The 25,612-nt window shown below is 43.9% G+C and overlaps 1 protein-coding gene across 2 annotated transcripts; it reads right to left on the bottom strand.

Moving 5' to 3' along the window:
• Positions 1–5,948: 5,948 nt before the first annotated feature.
• Positions 5,949–25,174, bottom strand: LOC149329320 (uncharacterized). 2 transcript variants are annotated; one of them, XM_089561953.1, is made up of 4 exons: positions 21,961–25,174; positions 20,629–21,413; positions 17,598–17,607; positions 5,949–8,405 (listed from the first exon to the last, which is right to left on the bottom strand). In XM_089561953.1, the coding sequence occupies exons 2-4, from the start codon at positions 21,337–21,339 to the stop codon at positions 7,810–7,812; spliced, it is 1,317 nt and encodes a 438-aa protein (XP_089418079.1). In that variant the 5' UTR covers positions 21,340–21,413; positions 21,961–25,174; the 3' UTR covers positions 5,949–7,809. The 2 variants fall into 2 exon arrangements, with proteins under 2 accessions (XP_089418079.1, XP_089418078.1); XM_089561952.1 differs by lacking the exons at positions 17,598–17,607; positions 20,629–21,413; positions 21,961–25,174 and adding an exon at positions 9,082–9,935 and having other exon boundaries at positions 5,949–8,531.
• Between the last annotated feature and the right edge of the window lie 438 nt (positions 25,175–25,612).

Below are 25,612 nucleotides of genomic sequence, written 5' to 3'. Positions count from 1 at the left end.
ATACCTTCCACCCCATCCTTCCCTCGATCATTAGACACTTTGGAGGTGGCTCCAAGCCCGCACTTTACCCTCCCCACGCTCGCGCTATCACCAAGTTTACACAAACCCCTTCTGCACCCTCTGCCACCACCCCAAAGCCACTAGATCTCGACCATATTCTCTAACCCTGCCCGGCGGATCCTCCCCCGCGGGGCCTGGAGAACCTTACCACTTGGGAGGCTTGGGAAACCACACTGCGTTCTGAGGACCCAGCCAAGCAATCCATCACCACAAGCCGGGCTGCCAGCGTCATGAGCCTCCGGGACATGAACGTTTGAGTGCAGTGGGGCCGTGCGGAGGCCCACGGACCTTTTGTAAGCTCTGTAGCTTGAAGATGCGTGCAAAGTACTGATTGTCAAACATGCGAGCTTTGAGATTCAGTTCCCGCACTTTGTTACGGACAGACTTCGGAATGAAGTGCAGCTCTGCTGGAGAGTTTGTAATGTAATCTTCAGGAGGCATGCTGTGCCCAAACTCCCCTGTTGCAAATAAAGTTTTCACCGCGATCGAGCTTTAAGCTAAATTGTTTTTTAGAGCGCAGCTCTTTGGCGTCCGTTCCTGGGTTTCGCGTCGTCGTCGGCGTCGGCCTCGTAACCAGCTCCGCCCCCAATGTCACGCTTTTCAATTGGTCGAAATGCTCGTGACGTCACAGTGCGCGAATTTCAAATGGGGCCAATTGTACTTGGGCTAGTAACCATGCAACCAATCAAAGGGATCGTATAGTGATGCTGCAACTAAGTTGGACTGAGTTTAGTTAATTGCTTAATTAATCAATTAGCCTAATTAATATAGAGGAGAATGAAGAGGTCAGAACAAAAGAAAAGACGCGCGCCGCAGCGACAACAGCGTCCGCGGAAGGAGACGCTGCAACTAAGTTGGACTGAGTTTAGTTAATTGCTTAATTAATCAATTAGCCTAATTAATATAGAGGAGAATGAAGAGGTCAGAAGAAAAGAAAAGAAAGACGCGCGCCGCAGCGACAACAGCGTCCGCGAAAGGAGACGCTGCTGAAAAAAACAGATAAGTACGAAGCCGCGTTCCCTCCACCACCACGCACTTCCCCACTCAGTAAGACGTTGCTCGTTTCATATACGTTGTGTCGAACATCCTACACAGTTCCAACAATTGACAGGTTAATGACAGAACACGATGGATAGAAATACAATAATATAAATATGAAATAGCCTAATTAACCTTTCTAGTTAGACCGCATAAATCAATAAAACCAAGAACGAAATTGGTCGAGTTGGGGAATCGAACCAGGGTCTCCGGAGTGCGATACGAGCACGCTTGCCACTCCGTAATGCCAGCTGAATGGTTTGGAATGAACAAAGGCGCGTCTAGCGTCTTCGTTCACTCCCATCTTCCCCCTTTCCCTTACGGCGAGGTGCAGGTGTCCACCCAGATATGCGAGAGAGATACATTTCCTTTCCTCAAAAAATAAATTTACCGTCCAGCAAGGCGTGCAGCCGAATTGGCGATGGCGTTCTGTGGACTCCCTGGCAGCGTTGCAAGATGCTGTCGCGTTCCACTCTTACAGGCGAAGCTTAACATGTTAACCACACATCAGTAACACACGCAGACAGCCAATGGACTCGTCATTCGCTGGCAGCACTTGATTCATCATTCACAACCACATTCTTAACGTACGCTCCCTTGCCGCACATGCCAAGGACGTACACCACGATCACATTCTGCGCCATTCCTCTGTACTTTGCTTTGCTGAAACCTGGATGGATCCCGAAGAGCCTCTCGAAATCATAGATTTCCTATACTGCTGTGCTGCTCGCAGAGACCACAACAGAGCGGCGGGAGTCGCTACTACTTGCGCACAGGTCTCTCTGCAATACCAGTCGAAATGTTTGGCACGTCACATGAAGTTGGCGAACTGTGCGCCGCAAAGTTGCCCAACGGCTTGCTGGTAGTAGCTGCCTACTTCGCCCCTACCGCACTCACGAAAGACGTCGTGCACTTCCTGCAACTCGCATTAACCGTCCATCGATCCACACCGATGTTAGTAGTGGGGGACTTTAATGTTGACATAAAGACAAACAGCAATTTCCTAACACTTATGCGGGAGAACATCCCGTTCCTCTCGCTCGTAACGCGTCCCACGGCTGTGACAACCTCGCGAGGCACTTGTATAGATCTCGTCTTTGAGAATCAAGCATTGGTGTACCAAGTCGAACATATATCAGTCTATTTCTCCGACCACAAAGCTTCCTTCATGACTGTAAAGAACTGTTAGTGGAGTCTTTGTTAAAGGAATACGTGTGAAAAATAAAAAAAAATTCTGTGATAGCGCATACATGTGTTGCTCGATTTCTTTGCCTCAATCTATCGAAAAGGTGAAACAGCTTATTTGCTGCGCTCAAATTTCGCATTAGGAAGTAACGTAATCGTCGGTAATTTTTTGAGTAAAGGAAATGGCGCAGTATCTGTGTCACATATCTCGGTGGACACCTGAACCGCACCGTTATGGGAAGGGATAAAGAAGAACGAGAGAAAGAGGTGACGTAGCGGAGGTCTCCAGAATAATTTCAACCACCTGGGTTTCTTTAACGTGCACTGACATCACACAGCACACGGGTGTTTTTTACGTTCCGCCTCCATCGAACGCTGCCGCCGCGGTCGGAGTCGAACTCGGGTACTCAGGCTCAGTAGACGAGCGCCTCAACCACGGAGCCACCGCGGCCGGTACGCTCTGACCTGCGAAACCACTCTCCCAGGGGGACAGTTATGCGCTTTTCCTTTGCTTTCGAAGCTGCCGCTCTTCATCGGTTTCGTAGGGGGCCAGTTATACGCCTTTCCTTCAGTTTTGAAGTACATCCTTGTCCTTCAACATACAGGATCTTCACACTGTTTATCTGCCAGAGTAAAAAAAAACATTCTGGGCGCAATATAATGTCCTGTAATCAAGACCAAACCTTGCTGACAAGATATTGTTTGCATTGAGTTTTAGGGCCCATCAGCAACTACGACTATCTTCCGCCAACCAAAGCACAGAATTTATTTGCTTCAAAGAAACTTCGATGGTGCTTAAAATCTGACAGTTTGATAAGCTTTCTTCTTTTAAAAATATGAAAACACAAGACACATGTCCTCAAGCACTTTCTCCAACGGGTGAAAAACAAAGGCGAAAACAAATAAAACAGTGGAAAGTGTTTTTTCCTGATAACTTTATCCAGAAGGGTATATGCTTGGGCTTGTTGGTTCATATTTGAAAGGTAACAACGTAGCGCACAGAGACAAGGACACAGAAAGACAGACAACACACGGCGCTAACTTACATCTCAGCAAGGTATCGATGCCTGCCGAAACACACCGGTCAGCCTCTTGTTCAGGGACGATTCGGGAAATCTGGTGAACAAACGTGAGCCGCTCCGACGAAGACGAACTTGGCTCCAGAGCTAACTTAGGACCCAACGACAGAACAGATTTCACATGGTTGGTGATATGTAAGTGAGCGCCATGTGTTGTCTGTCTTTCTGTGTCCTTGTCTTTGTACGCTACGTTGTTACCTTTTAACTTTATCCAGCTTTGCATGTTAAGCAGTGTGGATATGTTTGTACGTCTAATATGCGAAGGTAGCATAAAATGACCTCAGTGAATGCCTCCAATAGGAATGAGAGCCCGTGCACTGTCAGGCATTCATGCCTTTACGTCAATGTATAGACAGAAATGGTGCAGAGCCTTTTCTTTTGTTCTTCTCAACAAATGAACAGACTTGCGACTGCATGCATTGTTCTGAAGATATTATTGATTTATGATAGATTTATACTGTAATCTGGGCATTTCTTATTGTGTTGTCTGCATCATTTCTGCTGAGAGCACAGACTCATCTGATAGTATATTCCTCCAGGCTTCATATTTAATAGAATTCGATATATGCTTTACACAGTTTTCTTGCTTGATTGAGCAACTTTGATAGCAAACGCCAAGAGCTTTCAACCTGAAAACTTAACAATAAGCAAATTATTTTTATTTCCCTTTAATCAGACCAGTTCACCTGCATGATACCCAATTACGTAATCACATGACCGAAGTCCTGCATGAAAGTTTTAACCCTTGCTCTCTCTATTTCAACAAAATGCCTTACCTTTAATTAAAAATGAAGTGGGTATTACTTTACCTAAGCACTTACTTGAAGGAACTTTAAACCAAACCAAACCAATAGTGATGGGGTCAGTGTGGAGCACGATGTCGGCAGCAGAGTCACTTCATGTCTTTCGCAGTGCGTACAAAAAATGTAGACAGATGTGCGGGCGGGTGAGGATAGGTGGTCTTTTCATGGTTCGTGTGCCTCGAGTTGTGGTAGGCAGGGATGATAAGACTTGTGCGCTATGTCATAACAGAATTCATGACATAGACATAGTCTTGTGATGTGACATCATTTAGTTAAATTTGTGAGATGAGCACTGCATGTTAGTTTGGTGACACTTTCACGATAGGAACAAGCAGAGAAGATGAACCTACAGCGGCGTGGTTTTGCATTGCTTCCAGTGTATTCTTCAATTATTAAGATTACGGTCCCAATTACTCATGCACACTCTAGTCTCGGCAGTACAAATGTTACATAAGCTAATGATTTCAACGATGGTGGTTGAAAGCTTATAAAGTATAGAGCTTATAGACTGCCGTTTGAAAAGAATGTTCCCTCTTGATTTCTTCGTGCCGAGCTTGTGCAGCAACTTCATCTGCTTTCTAATTGCCACTGATTCCGAAGTTGCTCAGAACTGTGCAAACGGCTGTTGTTATATTGTGTATGATGTCGCCGATTTCTGGTGTAACTGCATTTGTACGGTGAAGTCAGGCACGTGAGTATGCTTAGAGAATCAGTTGAAATGATGCCGTTCACAATGTTATCATTTATTATTTTTTCTACAGTCTCTGAGAAAGGGCGTAACACTCTGCGATGATGATGGGCGCACTCTGAGATAGTAGTAATGTCTTTCTCAATATTTTTGTGCTACGGCACTGCCAAGGTAGCATTCTGATTTTGAACCATTGGCAAAAAATGCTGCATATTCATCGTATTTTTAGTTTCCTAAATATTCTTGTAATATCTGTTCATTAGCTGTTTATTTTTTCTGAAAATGTGTCAATGTTGCATTAAAGGGAAGTATGTACAATATAGCATTATGGCCTGCGTTCTTTAGAAGCAATTCAGATCATCGGCACAAGCCTGGATTTTCTATAAATGATAATAAACTGGTTACGCTCGCACATACAATTTCCAGACTGGCTGTCCAAGCAGCCAAAACAATGGGCTGGCCCCATTGCCAGTTGCTGAAGCAGCCGAAGGCCTGGATTGGTAGGTGGACAAGTTACGCAGTTCCTCAAAGATGCCGTTTAGTTTTCTTGTCAAAATTAAACTCAAAGAACCACCACTCCTGTTGAGTCATCACATCACCTGCCAGTGCATACTCGTGACTATGCACTCCCTCTGATGCATTCAACCATTTGGGGCTTCAAAGCAAAAAATTTTTCTGCTGCAGCATCTAGGTAGTCTTCCTCACATCTTTTAAAGATGAACTGGGAGTTTCCCATATCTCCCCAATCAGTCTTTTCTCTATTTGATGCCACTAAAGTTTTGAAAGCAACATTCGCAAGATGGATGCTCCTCCTAAAACAGCACGCAACGCTGGCTTGATAGTGGGAAGCATCTTAGTTTGCTTCTTTTCTTCCACTGTTCTTTTATGATCGTTCCTCAGGCACAACCTGACAGCAGCACATAACTATAGAGCTGAAACACTGACCTAAGCTCACAGCATAGTCTGCATTCATACCCCTATTCTAAACATTCTGCTTTTCTTACTCAGTGTTGCAATACAGTGATGCACCACAGCCATGTTAGTTTCCTTTTTCTTGAAGTGGAGCCATCGCCATCAGGAGGCTCGTAGGTTTAGCCATGCGTAAGGGGGATGTGCGTAGACTGACAAACCAGTGCCCAGTGGTTCCTGGAGCCCAAGCAGAGGCAGACAGGCCTTTTCACTGTCCGTTTACTCCAGCCAGTTTGAAGTGTCCAGTAGGGGATGTTATGAGGCTCTTCTGTGAACTTTGAGCTCGAAAGAGAAGGTAAAAGAATAAATTAAGCGTGTCGGAAGGGACGCTCCTAGCCTGGAGCTTGTATAGTCAAAGGTCTGCGAAGAAAATGGCAGTGTTTAGAGCCACTCTGCTCCAATGCGCCTTCAGTGTGGCTTCATGGAAACAAGGCGACTGGTATAATTACCGAAAAACATTTTCTCTTCAATTCTGTGCATCGAACTACATCCACTGCACAACAAAAGTCTCTCGCTCACCCCAAATACACCCTGTGCTCTTCCAGACAGATCGAGCAACCTCACCCCAAAAAACTTCCTAATCTCATCTGGTAATCCAACTCAATACCATCCAATACTGTGTTTGGCTTCTTTCAAGGTATGACCCGTTTGTAGTACGGGACAAAAACTTGGAAAAGCTTCTGAAAAAACACTACTTGTGTTTGCGGTATTCTTCACTGCAGCAATCTATAAGTTACTGCTATCAGTTAATGATGCTACTAGTGCTGTCATCTGTAAGTGATAGCAGTTCTTCCCTGGATGCAAGGCACGATGATGTTTAAGGATGCTCGAAGTATAACAACAAAATAAAGAAAACAACAGCTTTTTGAAGAACTGCAATGGTTTTGAATTTTAATGCACAATATGCCAAGCAAGTGAGTTTTACAAACACCCAGAATGTATCCAACATCTTGAATAGAAACTGCTACAAAATACTATTCATGTGCACTGAGGAATTTCATACAATGGACCCAAATTACGAGCTTTACAATACACTACAAGATTACAGTGTTTTTTGCAGGCTCTAATCACAGTATTCTTTGTTCCAGCAGCCACGACTCTTGTAGCGTGTTATCACGAACACTTTATGTAAATCGAGAAGGCATTTTCAAGTAACACAAAAACAAGAGAGAAGCTACCAGAATGTCAAATGGTCACAAACAGCTGAAATTCTGACAATGAAAAAAGATTAAAAATGGTGCCGACACAATGCTCCACAAATATTATACCATTTATATCCAGCAGACAGTGCTCTCTGTAATGGTAAAGCAGATGTTAGTGAAATCTTTCGTTAGTCCTCATTCCAAACAACAGAGAACTCTTCAAACCGCCAAACTAACGCAAGACACATCATTTTCAGGCTGGACACCTGCTTGTCCACACTCATTCCTGCCACTAACACTGCTGGAATAAACACACAAAGATTTACTCAAGAACAAGTTTTCCTCGGTTGTCATACAAACATTTACAGGTTACGAGATACAAATGATTGAATTTATACTGATTGTCACAAAAATTAGCTCACTCAGGCTTCAGGATTAAAAATAATTGTTTTGTGCATTTTTGCACTACAAAATTTCTTCACTGAGGAAGCCTGACAACTGCCAGCAGCGATAAACATTGGATATCAGTTTTCGAAAGGCACTCTCCAGCAAGAAGTGATGCCATACAGGTATGACAGTGAGTTCATTTCTATCCATGCACGCTTAAGAGCACAGCATGCTGACTCTCCGTGTTCCGGAAATACTTAGCGGGAATGTGTAGCCTAAGGGAACAGCAAACGTTGTTTTCTGAAAACTCCCTCATAGTGAACAAAACTTACAAAGGTATTTAATGATGCAGGTTAGCTACCAGCACCTTTCATAGGGCATTAAGCTATAATCTCGTTAGCTTGCATAAAAAATGGTAGCCAGAAAAACATTTTGACTAAGGGCATCACAAACCACTGCTATTCTTTGTGAATCGCTTTTTTGTGCAGTTTCAAATAATGGCGCTCTTTGAATCTCTTTTGGCACAAGTCACATTGGTAGGGCTTTTCGCCCTTGTGGGATCTAATATGCCTTGCAAGATCTGAATGTCCCGCAAAAGCCATGGGGCACAGCTGGCACTGATATGGCTTTTCACCCGTGTGGGTACGGATGTGTCCCACCAGGTGACTCTTCTCTGCAAAGCTGCTACCACAATGGTCGCAACGGTAAGGACGCTCGCCTGTATGAGTGCGCTGGTGTTGCTCAAGGGTGAACTTTTGTGCAAAGCTGCTACCACAGTGGTCACAATGGTAAGGTCGTTCACCAGTGTGAGTCCTCCGGTGTGCCTCCAGATGGGCCTTTTGTGCAAAGCTGCTACCACAGTGGTCACAACGGTAAGGTCGTTCACCAGTGTGAGTGCGCTGGTGTGTTTTCAGATTGGACCTATCTGCAAAGCTGTTCCCACAATCGTCACAGTGGTAAGGGCGGTCGCCAGTGTGGACTCGGAGATGCACCACTAGATGGCATCTTTTTTTGAATTCCTTGTTGCAGTGGGTGCATCTGTGCAGCTTATCTCCTATGGGATTATACCACTGGTTACCCATGCCAGAAGGAGTAGATTCCATGCAGCGGCTCACAGGGTGCCTTTCACTGGTTGAATCTTGCACAGGTGCGCCATGGCCGCTCTGTGTGACGAATGAACCTGTGTTGCACAAGCAGAGTACTTCAAATAAAGTGCCTGAACCAACAATCCAACAGTTCACTTGGAATTAGGAAGAAAAGTTGAATGCATAGGACACACTGATTAAAAGCTGCGGATGTCTATGAAAAGTTTTATTCAAGAGATCTGCAACAGAGAATGCAGGTCTGAAACAAGGTGTCTCTATGTCTTCACAGTCACATGTGGGCTTAATAGCAAAACAAGTGGCAGTCAGCTATGCTTAGCCCAATGCATAATGCCATTTTTTTTTATTTGTTCCTCAGAAAGTGTCTAATAGGAGGAAGAGGCTAAAGACTAAAAGCCTTACGAGGTCTTGGTCTCCTGTACAATTTCTTGCTGCAATGAACAGAACCGATATCGGTCCTAGTTCGATGAGTATAATTGACATAGCAGAGAAAATAACTTTCCAGAATATCGAAGGCCCATATACTCCACCACAGTTCATTAAACTACAGCTTCCATACCCTAAAGACTGCTTTTTGAAAGAGAACCTTAACAAAAGCATATAGGGAGAAAAACTGCAGTTCCTAACCTGGTGAGTTCTGCCATGAAAGTACGCCATGTTTGTGGTCCCCGGAGCTCGAGCCTGCATGTGAAAGCCAGATTGCATCTAATAGCACAAAAGATTACGAGTGTGAACACTCACACGGTGTTATCTGCATGAGACGGTGAGTATGGAATACACACTCGTAAAACAGCTTTCCCAGGTTGTGTACACTCAGTAAGGCAAACTTGAAAAGAAGCGAGTTCCAAAGCAAACATTCCCGACTTTTAATTCTGCATGAAGATGACTACTACACTCATGCTCACGAAAAACTGACAATTGCCTACATATTTATAGGCTTACCGGAACAAAGGCAACAGCCATCACATCGATGAATGAACATGCACAATTTCTGGCTTAAAGAGAAGAGCAGTAAATGTCTGCCTACACAGGCTTAAGAATTAACGAGTGTCAGTTATGTTTAACAACACAGCACACTGACAGAGCACTCTTCTTTTAATAAACCTTCTACACCCGTGAAAAAAGACTTTCAGAGCATGGCTACTGGTAAAAACGCCCAGGTTACAGCTGCCCACGAATCTTGCCAATATGCCCAACATAATATTCCGCCTCCACATTCTCCAAGAGTGCAACTAATTAAGTGGAAGCACGTCTGCAGCTGCACACTACTCTGTCTTAAGTGCAGTTAGAGCATACCATATTTACTTTTGTGACACCCGCATCTCAAATTTCGGGAAAGAGAAATGAGGGCTAAAAAAAGGTATAAAGAACCGTGACGGAAGTTTCTCAATGCGCTGCTCTGAAAGAGGTTTAAGGTGGCCAGCTTTTCTAACACCATGGACAGCACGGAAGAAGTGCATCCCTGAGAACATGATGATCAGGTGAGCTCATTGGACAGTAACGAGAGTGAGAGCTGATGATGCATCCGGAGCATCACCAACACAAGGGGAAGCCTAAGACCCTTTTCTATGCATTCAACCCAGCAGAAGCCAGGAGGGAAGCTTGCGTATTGTACCACAGGTGGGTACCCAGTGGCACAGGGAATCCAACCCAGCACATCCTACATGCGAGATGCACGCTCCAATGACTAGGCCATTGTTGCAGGGAGACTGAATGTAGCGAGAAACAGCGAGTAAAGGTGCAACTTGCCATCAGTTGTTGCAATATTCTGAGCAGAAATCACAGCATCACTATAATCATTTCACGGACATCCTGTGATGCAAGGGAACCGGTCGGGCAAAACTACAAAACGGACACTGCAGGTGAAAAAATCTGGTAAAACTGGCACTGCACTGTGCAATAGTGCATAGCACCACTACAGCACACAGGCTAACATAAACATAGGGAAGTTTTTTAAAAGGCTTCGCATTAGAACAAAACAATTTCCAACTTAAAGAAAAAAAAAGCTTGTTGTACCACCATCATGAAATGAAATCCATACACGATTAATTCCACGTGTGCAGATCAACATTCAGTATTGTTAGAAAACTAATATAAACATTGTCATAGCACACTCTATATAGCCAAAATTAACGATGTCAGAATGCAGGCTAAATGAACACAGCAATAAATACAGTTTGGACAGAGTCAGAAATGCAATATGCAATGACAAAGTGAGGTCAGTCACTTGTGACCGACAACAAGGAATCATACTGCACTCTTCACCAAAGCTAAAAGGGTGCCCATAAACCAGTAAACAGTGGCAAGCACAACAGAATATAAAATTCACCACACGATACAGCACAAGTTTTGCAGAGCTACAGTCATCACAAAGCCCCAACCATGAGTGCAAAGTGGTGGAGTTGCATCGAATTACATAAGCAAGCATTTGCAGATTCAAGGTCATACAGCACAAGAATCGGGATAAACATTGATATGTCAGACACAGAGGCACGAAAGGCTAAAAGTTCCAAAGCATGCAATTCTCATCATTTATGTTTCTGCTTCGATTGAAAACTTAAATATAGTATAAATGAAAAACATATCATCCAGATAACAGAACAATTACACAAGTACCAGCATAATTACATTTGTTATTGCCATTTACCATTTATATTTTTATATTGCCATTTATATTTTTGATTGAGCATAATATTTTGGAACCAATGGGCCTCCTTTGTTAAAGGTGCGCACCGGATGTTTAGTTTTTTTTTCAATTTTTTGTGTGACAATGCTGCTAAGTGACGTGCGATGACCTTCTGACACTGGCACAGACTTACAAAAATATGCAACAATCTCCTGAATGTTATAACTGCCCTAAAACATGCCAATCTGACCCATTGTCTTCTGGAATGCCCCATGGCCATTCAGCCTCTGAGTGACCAAATAATGTGATTCTATGATTACTACTAATTGCCCACCACAAGAGTACACAAGTTGAACTTCACTCGACTGCTCTATGTGGTCAGGTGTTCTGTTAGTACCCCGACTGGTATGGGAATCCCATTGAGAGCTTAATTTAAACTGTTCAACCAATGCATGCCAGTGACTTCTCCTCAACGTTTCTAGATAAAGACAGTTGGGAAACTGCACCGGCGAGCCAGGGAGCAGAGCGGCCCCATGCGATCGCCGTCTAGGCGGTGGCGCTGCGGTCGCTTTAGGATGAGCGTGTCGTCTGCTACGCCCAGCTTGAGGAGCGTCGGAAGGACCACCCGAGGAATATTATCGACATAAACTACGAGGAGGCAATCGGTACGTCATGTTTCTCTAAACCGCGGAAAGAAGAAGGGCTTCCAGTTTTTTCCGATATTTAAAGCCAAAAGCTCAACCTCGAGCATCCTGCCCTCACGTACCCCAGACGTGGATCTCACGCGGACTTCGCAATTCGTAGATGAGCGCGGCTAGAAGTAGCCGCCCCCGGCGCAGACGATGCGAGACGCGAACTAACGTTAATCATTCGCGCAGCAAACTGTGACCAAGCGCAGTCAATGGGCGCCGCGGCGGTGAAGAGAAATCGTGGCCTCTGAGATCAAGCGCGGTGTTAAAGTACCGATGCCTCAGCTGGTCACGGAGGCCGTAGAAAACCAACGCGGTACTCCCACCACCCAAGAGATGGCGCTCGCATCTCTTTGAGATGAAATCGGCGACAGAAAGGGGCCGCATACCCGGAGAGAGTTTTCCAACTGTCTTTATCTAGAAACGTTGCTTGCTTCTCCTACCCGACTCTTGAGCTATGAAGAAGGAAGAACTTCGTGCCTATATTTATTCCTGTTACTCCCTTCTTCCCTCTCCATCCCAAGCCTAATGCCATTCCTGTGGAAATATTTTCGAACTGAGTTCACGAAATAATATTTTGTTTTGACGGCGGTTCCCATGTTTCGTATTGTTTAAATCCCTGTAATTCAAGCAAAATCATTAAAAACGCTTCCACCTCACTTTGTGCATAAACACAGTGCACTGGGATCATTGCACAAGCAATTTTCTAGCTTATGAGCATCATGCAATGGACTCATGGAAGGCTGGCAGGCGTGGCATCGAAGGATTCCTGCTCTGGAACCTTGAACACGTTGGCTTATCAGAAACGGCCTGCAAAATAATGGAGAACAAGTAAGCGTCACTGTAAAACAAACACAAATGCCACAAGCAGCGGCGACTGTGCTGTGATGTTAATAGCAATGCACAAAGGAACAAGAATGCACAAAATCCATGTCTGACTATACATTCTGTCACCCTCTTTGTTCTAGATATGTTCGTAGTAGTAGGTTCCATTCAAAGATTCTTCCTCAGGCATGTACTCTGTGTCCTCCTAACACTCCTCCTCTTGCCTGCAATTTTAAACAGAGCGCAGCAGAGTAAGGAGAAGTATCCAACGCCACACAGCATAGTTTATATGCTTTGTGTATTGAATACGTATAATGCAGTCCTAGATCAGCTGACTGAGTCATGAGCAGACTCACTCGGGCACTATAACAAGCCAAAACAATTTCAATACAGCATTTTCAATCCGGGAAGTGAAATGTGCACTACCAAACATAGCATTTGCTCAACCAGAAAAAGACTGCTTCAGTCGCGATTTTAGTGAGATGTGCACTACCAAACATAGGATTTGCTCAACCAGAAAAAGATTGCTTAAGTTATGATTTAAGTGAGATGTGCACTACCAAACATAGGATTTGCTCAACCAGAAAAAGATTGCTTCAGTTGTGATTTCGAGCCGAATATCCAACAGCATTGCCAAAATAACCACTGGCTTACTTTTAAGCAATTTTTCACCTGAAACATCCAAGCACAATATTATGCCAAATAACAGACTAAAAAGCACATACGAAATAAATTGAATGATGGCTAGAGGAGAGACATTACCACAACTAAGAAAAGCAGGACAATTTGTGAACCTAGAGGAGATAGTGCGTAACTTGTAAGGAACTCTTATAAAAAACACAATGGCAAATGAGCCATCATACTATAGGAAAAAGCAGAAAGAAAAATTGCACAACACGTCACAGAAATCAAAGGAACATAGCGTAGAATACAAAAGATAGCCTAGAATGATAAAAAAATAAACAGGCCAGGATTAATCAAAGCTTAAAAACACGATGATCCCGTAGAAAAAACAATCAACCTCTTTAACTAACTAGGCGACGTGGCACTCGCCACAGGCCTTATGCAAAGGGGATGCCAATAGTTATCCATTTATCTAGGGGAGATCTTTTAGTTCATGGTACAAAGACAGATCCCACAATACATATTTTACAGGATAGGAGCATGAAGCTAAAGGTTGGCATAGACTGGCCGTAGTTACGCTGGAATCTTCTCCTGGCTACTGTTGGTCCACCAATGTCTGAAGAACTGAGAACACACAAAAAAGGCCCAGCAGACACACAAAAAAACGACACCAGCATTGTCCAATACGGCAGTGGGATGTAGACCTGCTTTTTAAAGCAGACCATTTAGTGGAACCGAATCATGTCATGCACTTTTCATTCCTGTGAAGCGACTATATTAGGACGCGGAAAAAGAATTTTATACTTAAAGGCCAAGGAGATTACTTCTGTACGCACACACACACACAAAAATACTGGTGATATGCCATAAAGCTGTGTGTACCAGTTTTCGGCGTAAACTGCTGGTTACACGCACCGCCATCGGGATATGGTTCACCACAAGTCACCTTAACGCACCACGAACGGCTATCACACAAATCGCCACCGAATTCATAAATCATCAGCCTTCTTACTGCAAAGCTCTAGACTGCAAAATAACTATCTGTTGCATCTGCTACGCGATTACGAAGACAGAAGAATACACACATCCGAGAAGAAATGCGAACGGGCGCGCAATCTCCACGAACGTGCAGTCTTTGCTAAAGCCTGCTACAAGAGAAGTAAGGCGTGGAAAGTTCACTGGCAATTGATTCAGTGAGATGGACATGGCTGAAGATACATACCTAACGAATTTACATAAATGAACGCCAATTAAAGCTTTGCAATTTATTTCGTCCACTTCCCCGCAGTTGCAAGTGTCGAAGTGCCAGTTTTAAAGGAATAACTCCGGCAAGTTTCACTGAAGAAAATTTGTCTGGTATTGTGGCTTTTACACTTCTGCGGCTTTCACCTTACTGGTAAAGGCGTTAATAAGCCCGAATATTTCGTGACTGCGCGGTCACATTTGGGCATGCGCGCACAAAGATGGGCCATGTCTACACACGCGCACGCTGCAAAAGTGACGTTCACCGGGTTGCACGAAGTTATCCTTGCTCTGTCCGTAGGCGCATAGATTTCCTTCTGCAAAGCTTCTTCACCTCACAGACTTACAACACACAAAAACGAACACGTAATGTAACAGAAGAAACTGGCACAACCGGCAACAAACGAAATGTGTAGTGTAAATTGCTGATGCCGCCCGCGATGTAGCTTGCACCATCGCACGATTAAATAAAAAAAAAATAAAACATAATACGGACCATGTAAACAACCTCAACTAAGTACTAATGACAAAAAAAAGTCTGAACTGTGCGCAAAGTATGGTTTATTGAAAAGTGGCTGTCTGTTGTGACCTCCCAGGAAGATCGAAAGCAAAATCGAATTTTGACACTCCTGGTTTCGATATCGCACCTGATGGAGCGCAATGCTTGAATTTTGTATACGAATCTTATGTCCGGCTTGACTTATACTTGCGATGGTGTGCTCATCGCTACTGCGTACTTTCCGCTTTATTGAAACTACCATAGAGTTAATATAACGGAAACTACTCTCCGCCGACACGCTGAATGCGCAGCACTAGAACGCGACGAGATCGATGCCGCCGCGCGCAATGCATGTCACGCGTACCCTGTAGTTTTTGCATGGCCACGGACTTTGTTTGCAAGGACTTGATCATGCACAGAGTTCTAAAATACAGCACCCATCTGGGCTTGCTTTCAGAAAACGCGATTAGGTGATGCTATGCAATGATATCCTTTGGAGATACGTGAATTCGTTGCTATTGTAGGTCCTAACGTTCTACCTGCAGTTGTAACGGATATCGGCGCATTCGTAGTGGAGCAAAGGAAGTCATAACCTAGGGTGCGAGCTCCCTCCAGTTGAAGATTCCAAACTGGCAATCTGCTGGTTTGTGCTGCTAAGCTGATTTCAGTAGTTTGGTTCAAGTTTATGGGACGGCACAAAGCGACTCGGGCTATGAGGGATGCTGCAGTGAAGGGCTCCGGGAGTATCGACCACCTAGTGTTCTTTAACGTGCGCTCACATCGCACAGTACACGGGCCTGTGCACAGTACACAGGACCAATTGGTTCCAGCGGTAATCTGCTCGTCCCAACTATATACAGCTTGCTGGTTTAAATTTGAACTAGGATTTGTGGTTCCAGCTGATAACTTGTTGCTCTTCAATGGAGAGCTTTTTCCATTGTTTGGGTTAATGAAGCTCTTCAGGCAAAAAAGAAATTTCAAGATAAATCTCATCGATTGTACCCACTATAAATTCTATAAACAGTGATGAGAAAACTTTGCTAATTAGCCAGTCCTCACTGACAGTACACATATATATTGCAGTTGGTTGTTGCTCTTGATTTCCTTAGTCAATATGTTTTGTTAGCTACCAATTTGTATGCAAGCTAACGAGATCCTAGCTCAATACCCTATGAAGGGTGTTGGTAGCTAACCTGCATCATTAACTTAATTTGTAAAATTTGTTCACTCCAATGCAGTTTTCAGAAAACAACATTTCTTCCCTTAGGCAACACAGCGACAGTCACTCAGTCTTTCCCAAACAAGGAATGTGAGCCTGTTCTTCTCGTAAAGTTGTGTGAATGGAAATAAAATCATGGTAATACGTGGATGGCATCACTTCTTGTTGGAGAGACTTTCAGAAACTTTATATCCAATATTTACTGTTGGTGCCAGTTGTTGGCCTCCTTCAGTGAAGAAATTTCATGGAGTAAAAGTGCACAAATCAATTAATTTTAATCTTGAAGCGCGAGTGGGCTAATTTTTGTTACGATCAGTATAAATTCACGCATTTATAGTACTGATTCTATAAAAGTTTTTATCATAACAGAAGAAAATTTGCCCGTGCGTAAATCTTTTAAGGTGATGATGATGAACACAATAAAATCTATTTAAGAAATTATTACATCTTCGGTGAAGCACTCTGCAGATCAATTTTTGAGTGATTATTGCTTGTAGAGTACTTTCTCTAAGATAAATTAGGATCGGCATATATACTTCGCAACTGAAAACTCTCAAATTCACCTGCTGAATGGATATTGTTCTTGTGCAATACACGGTTTACTTATTTTCTTCTTCAGTGACTTCTACACATTTCACTTGCATAAAAACCAGTTCAGCAGCAATTGCCAGTGCACATACTGCGATGCATTTCGCCAGAGATTACTTCTCTGTTGCAAGCGATCAACCTGTGCCAGCTCGCCCCGTTACCCATGCTTCTGGCAGAAAACCTTGGCTGCGGCCATAGAATCAGCATTCTTGAGTATGCATGACATCTCTGGTCATGTCATCCAGGTGGTGATGTAAGAGATTTGTGTGCATCTGGGACAGAACGCTCTTAGGGCCATGTACACCTCCCGCTCCATCCATTTCACAGCAGTTGCTGTTGCCACTTAGCTGACATGAAAGAGGGTGAAATCTAATATATGTATATACATGATTTTTTTGGTATGTTAATGTGCTGAATCATATAGGTGCGATTTGATGTTCTAAAGATGATCTGATCTCATTATATACAGCAAAACAACACTTATTTTATTTAAAGTGCCAGAGACAATATGAAGTTATATGTTTGGGCTACACATGTCCATACAGAACCGAAAGTGAGAGTTGAATATGCACTCATGTGGCCACAGAGTTGTTAAATGCATCAGAGCATTGAATGCAACAGAACATTGTTACAGCATTTTTCATAGGACTGCAAATGAAAAAAAATGTAACAGCCAGGAAACGCAGTACCTGAATATTTAGCATTAAAAAAAATTGTGCACCGGTGTCAAGTTTTTTTTATTACATGATGTGTGCACAATATCCTTCTCTGGAATTAGCAAGGCTGTTGTCCTCACGGTCATTCTGCATGCACAAACTTTAAGAAACGCACTGCGATGTGTCTCGGTTAGCCTCAGCAGCTCTCATGGAAAAAATAGCGCACCCAGGACAATGGACAAGGAAAACCGAACAACACAGGCACTTACTGAGTGTGCTATTTTTTTTATGATGCCATACCAACTAGCTGAAATGTCCATTCTACTTCTGAGCAGCTGTCTGTGGAAGAGTTTTGGCAGCGAAGAGGGGGCATGCCTAGAGCGTGCGAAGCTGCAGTACACAACGCTCTTCTTCGCTGCTATCGCGGTGGTCACATTAATCGCCTAGAATCATCACCTATTGGAATAACCTGCGTATCTTAAGGTGCAGGTTACAAGAATAAATCGGATGGCAGAAACAAAATCGTCGGAGCCAACCCGCGCAAGCACATCTCTTACAGTCCCGCTTTTGCCGTCTGCTGGGGCATACTTCCGTTTTCGCACTTTAGGGTCATTCGTGCTAGCGTCGCAGGGACGATGGAACTGTGCCAGCATCACCAAAAATGTCACAGTCTGTAAGCGTGCTGGCTTTGGCGTGGGCGCTTCTCGCTAGAAGTCGCTGGACACAGTGGTGGACAAGCGCCGGTAGAGTGTATATGTAGTCTAGCTTTTTCTGGCCGGCATCGACATTGCACACACATTGAAAGAACGCCGGAACGGTGTAAACTACCACTGTGAGGCGACTTTCGCGACGTACAATGCGGGAATGATGCAACAATTGCATTACGTAACAGATACAGGCGATCGAGTTTTTACATGGATTTCGATCTATGGCAGCTGGACTGGCTGATAAGAAAACGTAGCATGGGTAAAATGCACCAACTGCGAATGTAACAGCAGGGTTCTAATTGATGTTTGTTTTGCAGAGAGAAATATCAATCCTTCCACTTTTCATTGCGAGGGCTATAGAAGCGCCAGATGCGGAACATAACGCGTACTTCCATCTCGTATAAATACCACCATTTCGCTGTACCACATGCAAGCACCACGATCAGTGCTTTGAGTGGCAAAATCTGTTATGCACGACCCTTCCTCAAACACATGCACACACGGTGAATTCTCTTGTATCGTGCTCGCTTTTTTAGCTCAAACTTTCGGTCAAATTCTATTTGAACTAAGGGTACTAAGAGTGGACATGTGTGGTGCGGCACAGTTGTTTTGTAGCCACGTCCTCTCTTTGAGCAGTTTTATATTTATGTTTGTTGCAAGTAAACTCTCGAGATTTGCGACAAGACTTTTGAAGATGAAGACGATATATCCAATGGCCATTACGTTTAGGGCCAAATTGCGCACATGCCATAGAAGGGATATATATCGTTGCAAGGCCAAGCACCAATGGTCAGGCATATCTCTGTGATGTGCACACCAAACCATCGAGGGATTTTTGGAACACGGTGTGTCGACAGTGGTGTGTCGGACAGCGGAGCGCCGTGTGTGCCAGCCCCGCATTGCGCGTGCGCGTGCGAATGGTGTGTCCAGGGCACGCACTAGGAGCGGACAGCTGAAGTATCAGCAAACCGAGGTGTAGAGGAAGACACCGCAGCACAAGTCTGCCCATTCAAGAGTGGAAGTGGCAGCTGTCGGACGTTGGGTCCGTACTGCGGGTGACTTCCCTTGGATCATCGACGCAAGACCACTGCGCCCCGTTGAAGCTTGGAAATGGCAGCCGAGGGATTGAGGGTCCGTGCTGCCACGGCTTCCTTGGATAGGCTGCATAAGCCTACGGTGTTTCAAAACGCCCACGACGGGACCTGGCTCCCGTTTTCCTGCTGCAGCTGCCCAGTTCTTGGGGGTGGCTGACAGGAGTTCATCAGCGTCTCCTGTGTCCATCTCCATTCCTCACCTCCTGGCTCTCTAGCACCGCCTCCCTGGACATAACATCAAAGACGCATTGCAGGTCGCCAACCCGCGTCCTTGCTGTCTGCAAGGCATTCCCGCTCCAGCTGGGAGGCTTTTTGTCCGCTGAACTCTCTCCTTTTTATCTGTAGTGTTTGGCGCGAGTCTAGTGTGTGTTTTTGTTTCTTCAAAAGGCTCCTTTCTATAAAGTATAAACACGGCTTCGTTTTGTTTTCTTTGATTCATTTGTTTTCTCCTTCAAACCTGCATGCGAAAGCATACCCCTCCAGCCGTCGGGTACGCGTCACCCCAATTCGCTACAATCTCAACGTGTCAGTACTTCAAACTGTTGAGACTGAAAATCTGTTCAAATTATGGTTTGGTTTATTAGGGTTTAACGTCCTGAAGCAACTAAGGCTATGAGGGACGCCGTAGTGAAGGTCTCCGGAAATTTCGACCACTTGGGGTTCTTTAACGTGCACTGACATCGCACAGCACATGGGCAAATTATGCCGATTTTAAATTAAGGGTAAGGGGACTGAGAAAGGCACAGTTCAGAATGAATGAGAGCCCAACCAGACAGTTTGATGCATTCACAGATCTTTTATTTGTTCTTATGTGACCGCTCATCAGCACTGACAGCATTAAAAGCGGCACCTCATAGATGCCACTCGATCGGCCCCGCAAGTCCAAAATAAACTAGACCCATGTCATGACAGGTTCAGGGATATAAATGATTGAATTTATATTCATTGTTGCAAAAATTAGTCCACTCGAGCTTAAAGATGAAAAGGAATCGTTTTGTGCACTTTTACTCCACAAAATTTCTTTAGTGAGGCAGGCCGATGCAGGCACTAGCGGTAAATATTCGATATAAAGTTTCTGAAAGTGTCGCTCCAACAAGGATTGATGCCTTCCACGTACTATCATGATTTTATTTCCATTCATGCAAATTTACGAGCATAGCAGGCTCAAGTTCCTTGTTCGGGAACGACTGAGTGACTGTCTGGGTTGTCTAAGGGAACAAATGTTGTTTTCTGAAAACTGCGTTAGGGTGAACAAAACTTACAAATTAAGTTAATGATAAAGTTTAGTTACCAACACCTTTCATAGGGTACTCAGCCAGAATATCGTCAGCTTGCATTCAAATGGTACCTAGAAAAACCTGTTGATTAAGGGCACCACGAACCACTGCTATTCTTTGTGAATCGCTTTTTTGTGCCGTTTCAAACCATGGCGCTGGTTGAATCTCTTTTGGCACAAGTCACATTGGTAGGGCTTTTCGCCCTTGTGGGATCTAATATGCCTTGCAAGATCTGAATGTCCCGCAAAAGCCATGGGGCACAGCTGGCACTGATATGGCTTTTCACCCGTGTGGGTACGGATGTGTTTCACCAGGTTACTCCTGCTTGCAAAGCTGCCACCACAGTGGTCGCAACGGTAAGGACGCTCGCCGGTGTGAATGCGCTGGTGTTGCTCTAGGGTGAACTTCAGTGCAAAGCTGCTACCACAGTGGTCACAATGGTAAGGTCGTTCACCAGTGTGAGTGCGCTGGTGTTGCTCTAGGGTGAACTTAAGTGCAAAGCTGCTACCACAGTGGTCGCAACGGTAAGGACGTTCTCCAGTGTGAGTGCGCTGGTGTGTTTTCAGATTGGACCTATCTGCAAAGCTGTTCCCACAATCGTCACAGTGGTAAGGGCGGTCACCTGTGTGAATGCGCTGGTGTTGCTTTAGAATGGAATTAAGTGCAAAGTTCTTTCCACAGTCATTACAATGGTATGGGCGGTCGCCGGTATGGACTCGGAGATGCTGAACTAGATGGTATCTTCTTTTGAATCCCTTGCTGCAGTGGGTGCATTTGTGCAGCTTATCTCCTGTGGGATTATCCCGGTGGTTACCCATGCCAGAAGGAGTAGATTCCATGCAGTGGCCCACAGGGTGCCTTTCACTGGTTGACAGAGGCGGTGCGCCATGGTCGCTCTGTGTGACGACTGAACCTGTGTTGCATAGGCAGAAGACCAAATAAAATGCCTGAAGCAACAATCCACAGTTAATTTGGAATTAGGAAGAAAAGTTGAATGCAGAGGACACACTCATCAAAAGTGGTGGATGTCTATCAAAAGTTTTATTCAAGATATCTGCAACAGAGAACGCAGGTCTGAAACAAGATGAATCTATGTCTTTACAGTCACATGTGGGCTTAATAGCAAAACAAGTGGCGGTCAGCTATGCTTAGCCCAATGCATAATGCCATTTCTTTTTATTTGTCCCTCAGAGAGTGTCTAATAGGAGGAAAAGGCTAAAGACTAAAAGCCTTACGAGGCCTTGGTCTCCTGTACAATTTCTTGCTGCAATGAACAGAACCCATATCGGTCCTAGTTCGATGAGTATAGTTGACATATCACAGAAAACAACTTTCCAGAATATCGAAGGCCTATATACTCCACCACAGTTCATTAAACTACAGCTTCCATACCCTAAAGACTGCTTTTTGAAAGAGAACCTTAACAAAAGCATATAGGGAGAAAAACTGCAGTTCCTAACCTGGTGAATTCTGCCATGAAAGTACGCCATGTTTGTGGTCCCCGGAGCTCGAGCCTGCATGTGAAAGCCAGATTGCATCTAATTAGCACAAAAGATTACGAGTGTGAACACTCACATGGTGGTATCTGCATGAGGCGGTGAATATGGAATGCACATTCGTAAAACAGCTTTCCCAGGTTGTGTACATTCAGTAAGGCGAACTTGAAAAGAAGCGAGTTCCAAAGCAAACATTCCCGACTTTTAATTCTGCATGCAGACGACTACTATACTCATGCTCACGAAAAACTGACAATTGCCTACATATTTATAGGCTTACCGGAACAAAGCCAACAGCCATTATATAGACGAATGAACATGCACAATTTCTGGCTTCAAGAGAAGAGCAGTAAATGTCTGCCTACACAGGCTTAAGAACTAACGAGTGTCAGTTATTTTTAACAACACGACACATTGACCGAGCACTCTTCTTTTAATAAACATTTTACACCCGTTATACTGCAACCAGGGAAAAAAAAAGGACTTTCAGAGTATAGCTACTGGTAAAAACGCCCGGGTTACAGCTGCCAACAAATGTTGCCAATATGCCCAACATAATATTCTGCCTCCACATTCTCCAAGAGCGCAACTAATTAAGTGGAAGCACGTCTGCAACTGCACACTACTCTGTCTTAAGTGCAGTTAGAGCATACCATATTTACTTTTGTGACACCCGCATCTCAAATTTCGGGAAAGAGAAATCAGGGCTAAAAAAAGGAATAAACAACTGTGACGGAAGTTTCTCAATGCGCTGGTCTGAAAGAGGTTTAAGGTGGCCAGCTTTTCCAACACCATGGACAGCACGGAAGAAGTCCATCCCTGAGAACATGATGATCAGGTGAGCTCATTGGACAGTAACGAGAGTGAGAGCTGATGATGCATCCGGAGCATCACCAACACAAGGGGAAGTCTAAGACCCATTTCCATGCATTCCACCCAGCAGAAGCCAGGAGGGAAGCTTGCGTATCGTACCACTGGTGGGTACCCAGTGGCACAGGGAATCCAACCCTGCACATCCTACATGCGAGATGCACGCTCCAATGACTAGGCCACCATTGCGGGGAGAGTGAATGTAGCGAGAAACAGCAAGCAAAAGTGCTACTTGCCATCAGTTGTTGCATTATTCTGAGCAGAAATCACAGCATCACTATAATCATTTCACGGACATCCTGTGATGCAAGGGAACAGGTCGGGCAAAACTACAAAACGGACACTGCGGGTGAGAAAATCTGGTAAAACTGGCGCTGCATTGTGCAACAGTGCATAGCACCACTACAGCACACAGGCTAACATAAACATAGGGAAGTTTTTTAAAAGGCTTCGCATTATAACAAAACAATTTCCAACTTAAAGAAAAAAAAAGCTTGTTGTACCACCATCATGAAATGAAATCCATACACGATTAATTCCACGTGTGCAGATCAACATTCAGTATTGTTAGAAAACTAATATAAACATTGTCACAGCACACTCTATACAGCCAAAATGAACGATGTCAGAATGCAGGCTAAATGAACACAGCAATAAATACAGTTTGGACAGAGTCAGAAATGCAATATGCAATGACAAAGTGAGGTCAGTCACTTATCTGTGACTGACAACAAGGAATCATACTGCACTCTTCACCAAAGCTAAAAGGGCGCCCATAATCCAGTAAACAGTGGCAAGCACAATAGATTATAAAATTCAGCACACGATACAGCACAAGTTTTGCAGAGCTACTGTCTTCACAAAGCCCCAACCATGAGTGCAAAGTGGTGGAGTTGCATCGAATTACGTAAGCAAGCATTTGCAGATTCGAGGTCATACAGCACAAGAATCGGGATAAACATTGATATGTGAGACACAGAGGCACGAAAGGCTAAAAGTTCCAAAGCATGCAACTCTCATCATTTATGTTTCTGCTTCGATTGAAAACTTAAATATAGTATAAATGAAAAAACATATCATCCACATAACAGAACAATTACACAAGTACCAGCATAATTACATTTGTTATTGCCATTTACCATTTATATTTTTATATTGCCATTTATATTTTTGATTGAGCATAATATTTTGGAACCAATGCGCCTCCTTTGTTAAAGGTGCCCACCAGATGTTTAGTTTTTTTTTTCAATTTTTCGTGTGACAATGCTGCTAAGTGACGTGCGATGACCTTCTGACACTGGCACAGACTTACAAAAATATGCAACAATCTCCTGAATGTTATAACTGCCCTAAAACATATGCCAATCTGACCCATTGTCTTCTGGAATGCTCCACGGCCATTCTGCCTCTGACTGACCAACTATTGTGATTCTATGATTACTACTAATTGCCCACCACAAGAGTACACAAGTTGAACTTCACTCGACTGCTCTATGCGGTCAGGTGTTCTGTTAGTACCACTACTGGTATGGGAATCCCATTGAGAGCTTAATTTAAACTGTTCAACCAATGCATGCCAGTGACTTCTGCTACACGATTCTGGAGCTAAGAACAAGAAAGAACTTCGTGCCTATATTTATTCCCGTTACTCCCTTCTTCCCTCTCCATCCCAAGCCTAATGCCATTCCTGTGAAAATATCTTCGAAGTAAGCTCACGAAATAAAATTTTGTTTTGACGGCAGTTCCCATTTTCCTTATTGTTTAAATCCCTGTAATTCCAGAAAAATCATTAAAAACGCTTCCATCTCACTTTGTGCATAAACACACTGCACGGGGATCACTGCACAAGCCATTTTCTAGCTTATGAGCATCATGCAATGGAGTCATGGAAGGCTGGCAGGCATGGCATCGAAGGATTCTTGCTCTGGAACCTTGAACACATTGGCTTATCAGTAACGGCCTGCAAAATAACGGAGGACAAGTAAGCGTCACAATAAAACAAACACAAATGCCACAAGACACAGAGGTCTCTGCTTTGATGTAAATGGCAATGCACAAAGGAACAAGAATGCACAAAATCCATGCCCGACTATGCATTCTGTCACCCTCTTTGTTCTAGATGTGTTCACAGCAGTAGGTTGCATTGAAAGGTTCTTCATCAGGCATGTACTTTGTGTCCTCCTAATACTGCTCCTTATGCCTGCAATTTTAAACAGAGCGAATTCAGATTGTGACCCGAGTCGTGAGCGAGTCCAGGTCACGCTCACATTATGATCTGCGTTTTCACAACGACGGTGCATTTTTATTATTTATTTATTTATTTACAAATACTGCTATCCCAGTTGGGACATTGCAGGAGTGGTACATAGGATGGAAAACAGATAAAACAGTAGGATAGTGCATAAACATAAACAAACAAACAAACATAAACATTTACATAAACAAAAGTGTGCTATTAATAAGAAAATACATGATTAGACAATTCTTGCGCAAAGCGGTCAACAGACATCTGACGTAATGTAATATCCAAATTATTCCATAGCTCCACTGTCGAAGGAAAAAATGAATATTTGAAAGAGTCCAAAAACGGCATAAACGGCACAATGTTAAGCGGGTTAGTACGGCGAGTGACACGTGCTGAAGAACTGGCGAAAGAAAAGAAAAGCGGGGCGTCAACATAAATGCATTTGTTGATGATCTTGTGAATAGTGATAAGGCGATCACATATGCGTCTGTGTTGAAGTGT

Source organism: Amblyomma mixtum, chromosome 9 (genome assembly GCF_055824585.1).
Source record: "Amblyomma mixtum isolate Tamu chromosome 9, ASM5582458v1, whole genome shotgun sequence".
NCBI classification, from domain to species: domain Eukaryota; kingdom Metazoa; phylum Arthropoda; class Arachnida; order Ixodida; family Ixodidae; genus Amblyomma; species Amblyomma mixtum.
This window is presented reverse-complemented; position numbering and strand designations above follow the sequence as displayed.

Bases quoted from the DNA above. Each gene is read 5' to 3' on its own strand.
- LOC149329320 (XM_089561953.1), bottom strand. From the start codon at position 21,339: ATGGAATCTACTCCTTCTGGCATGGGTAACCACCGGGATAATCCCACA.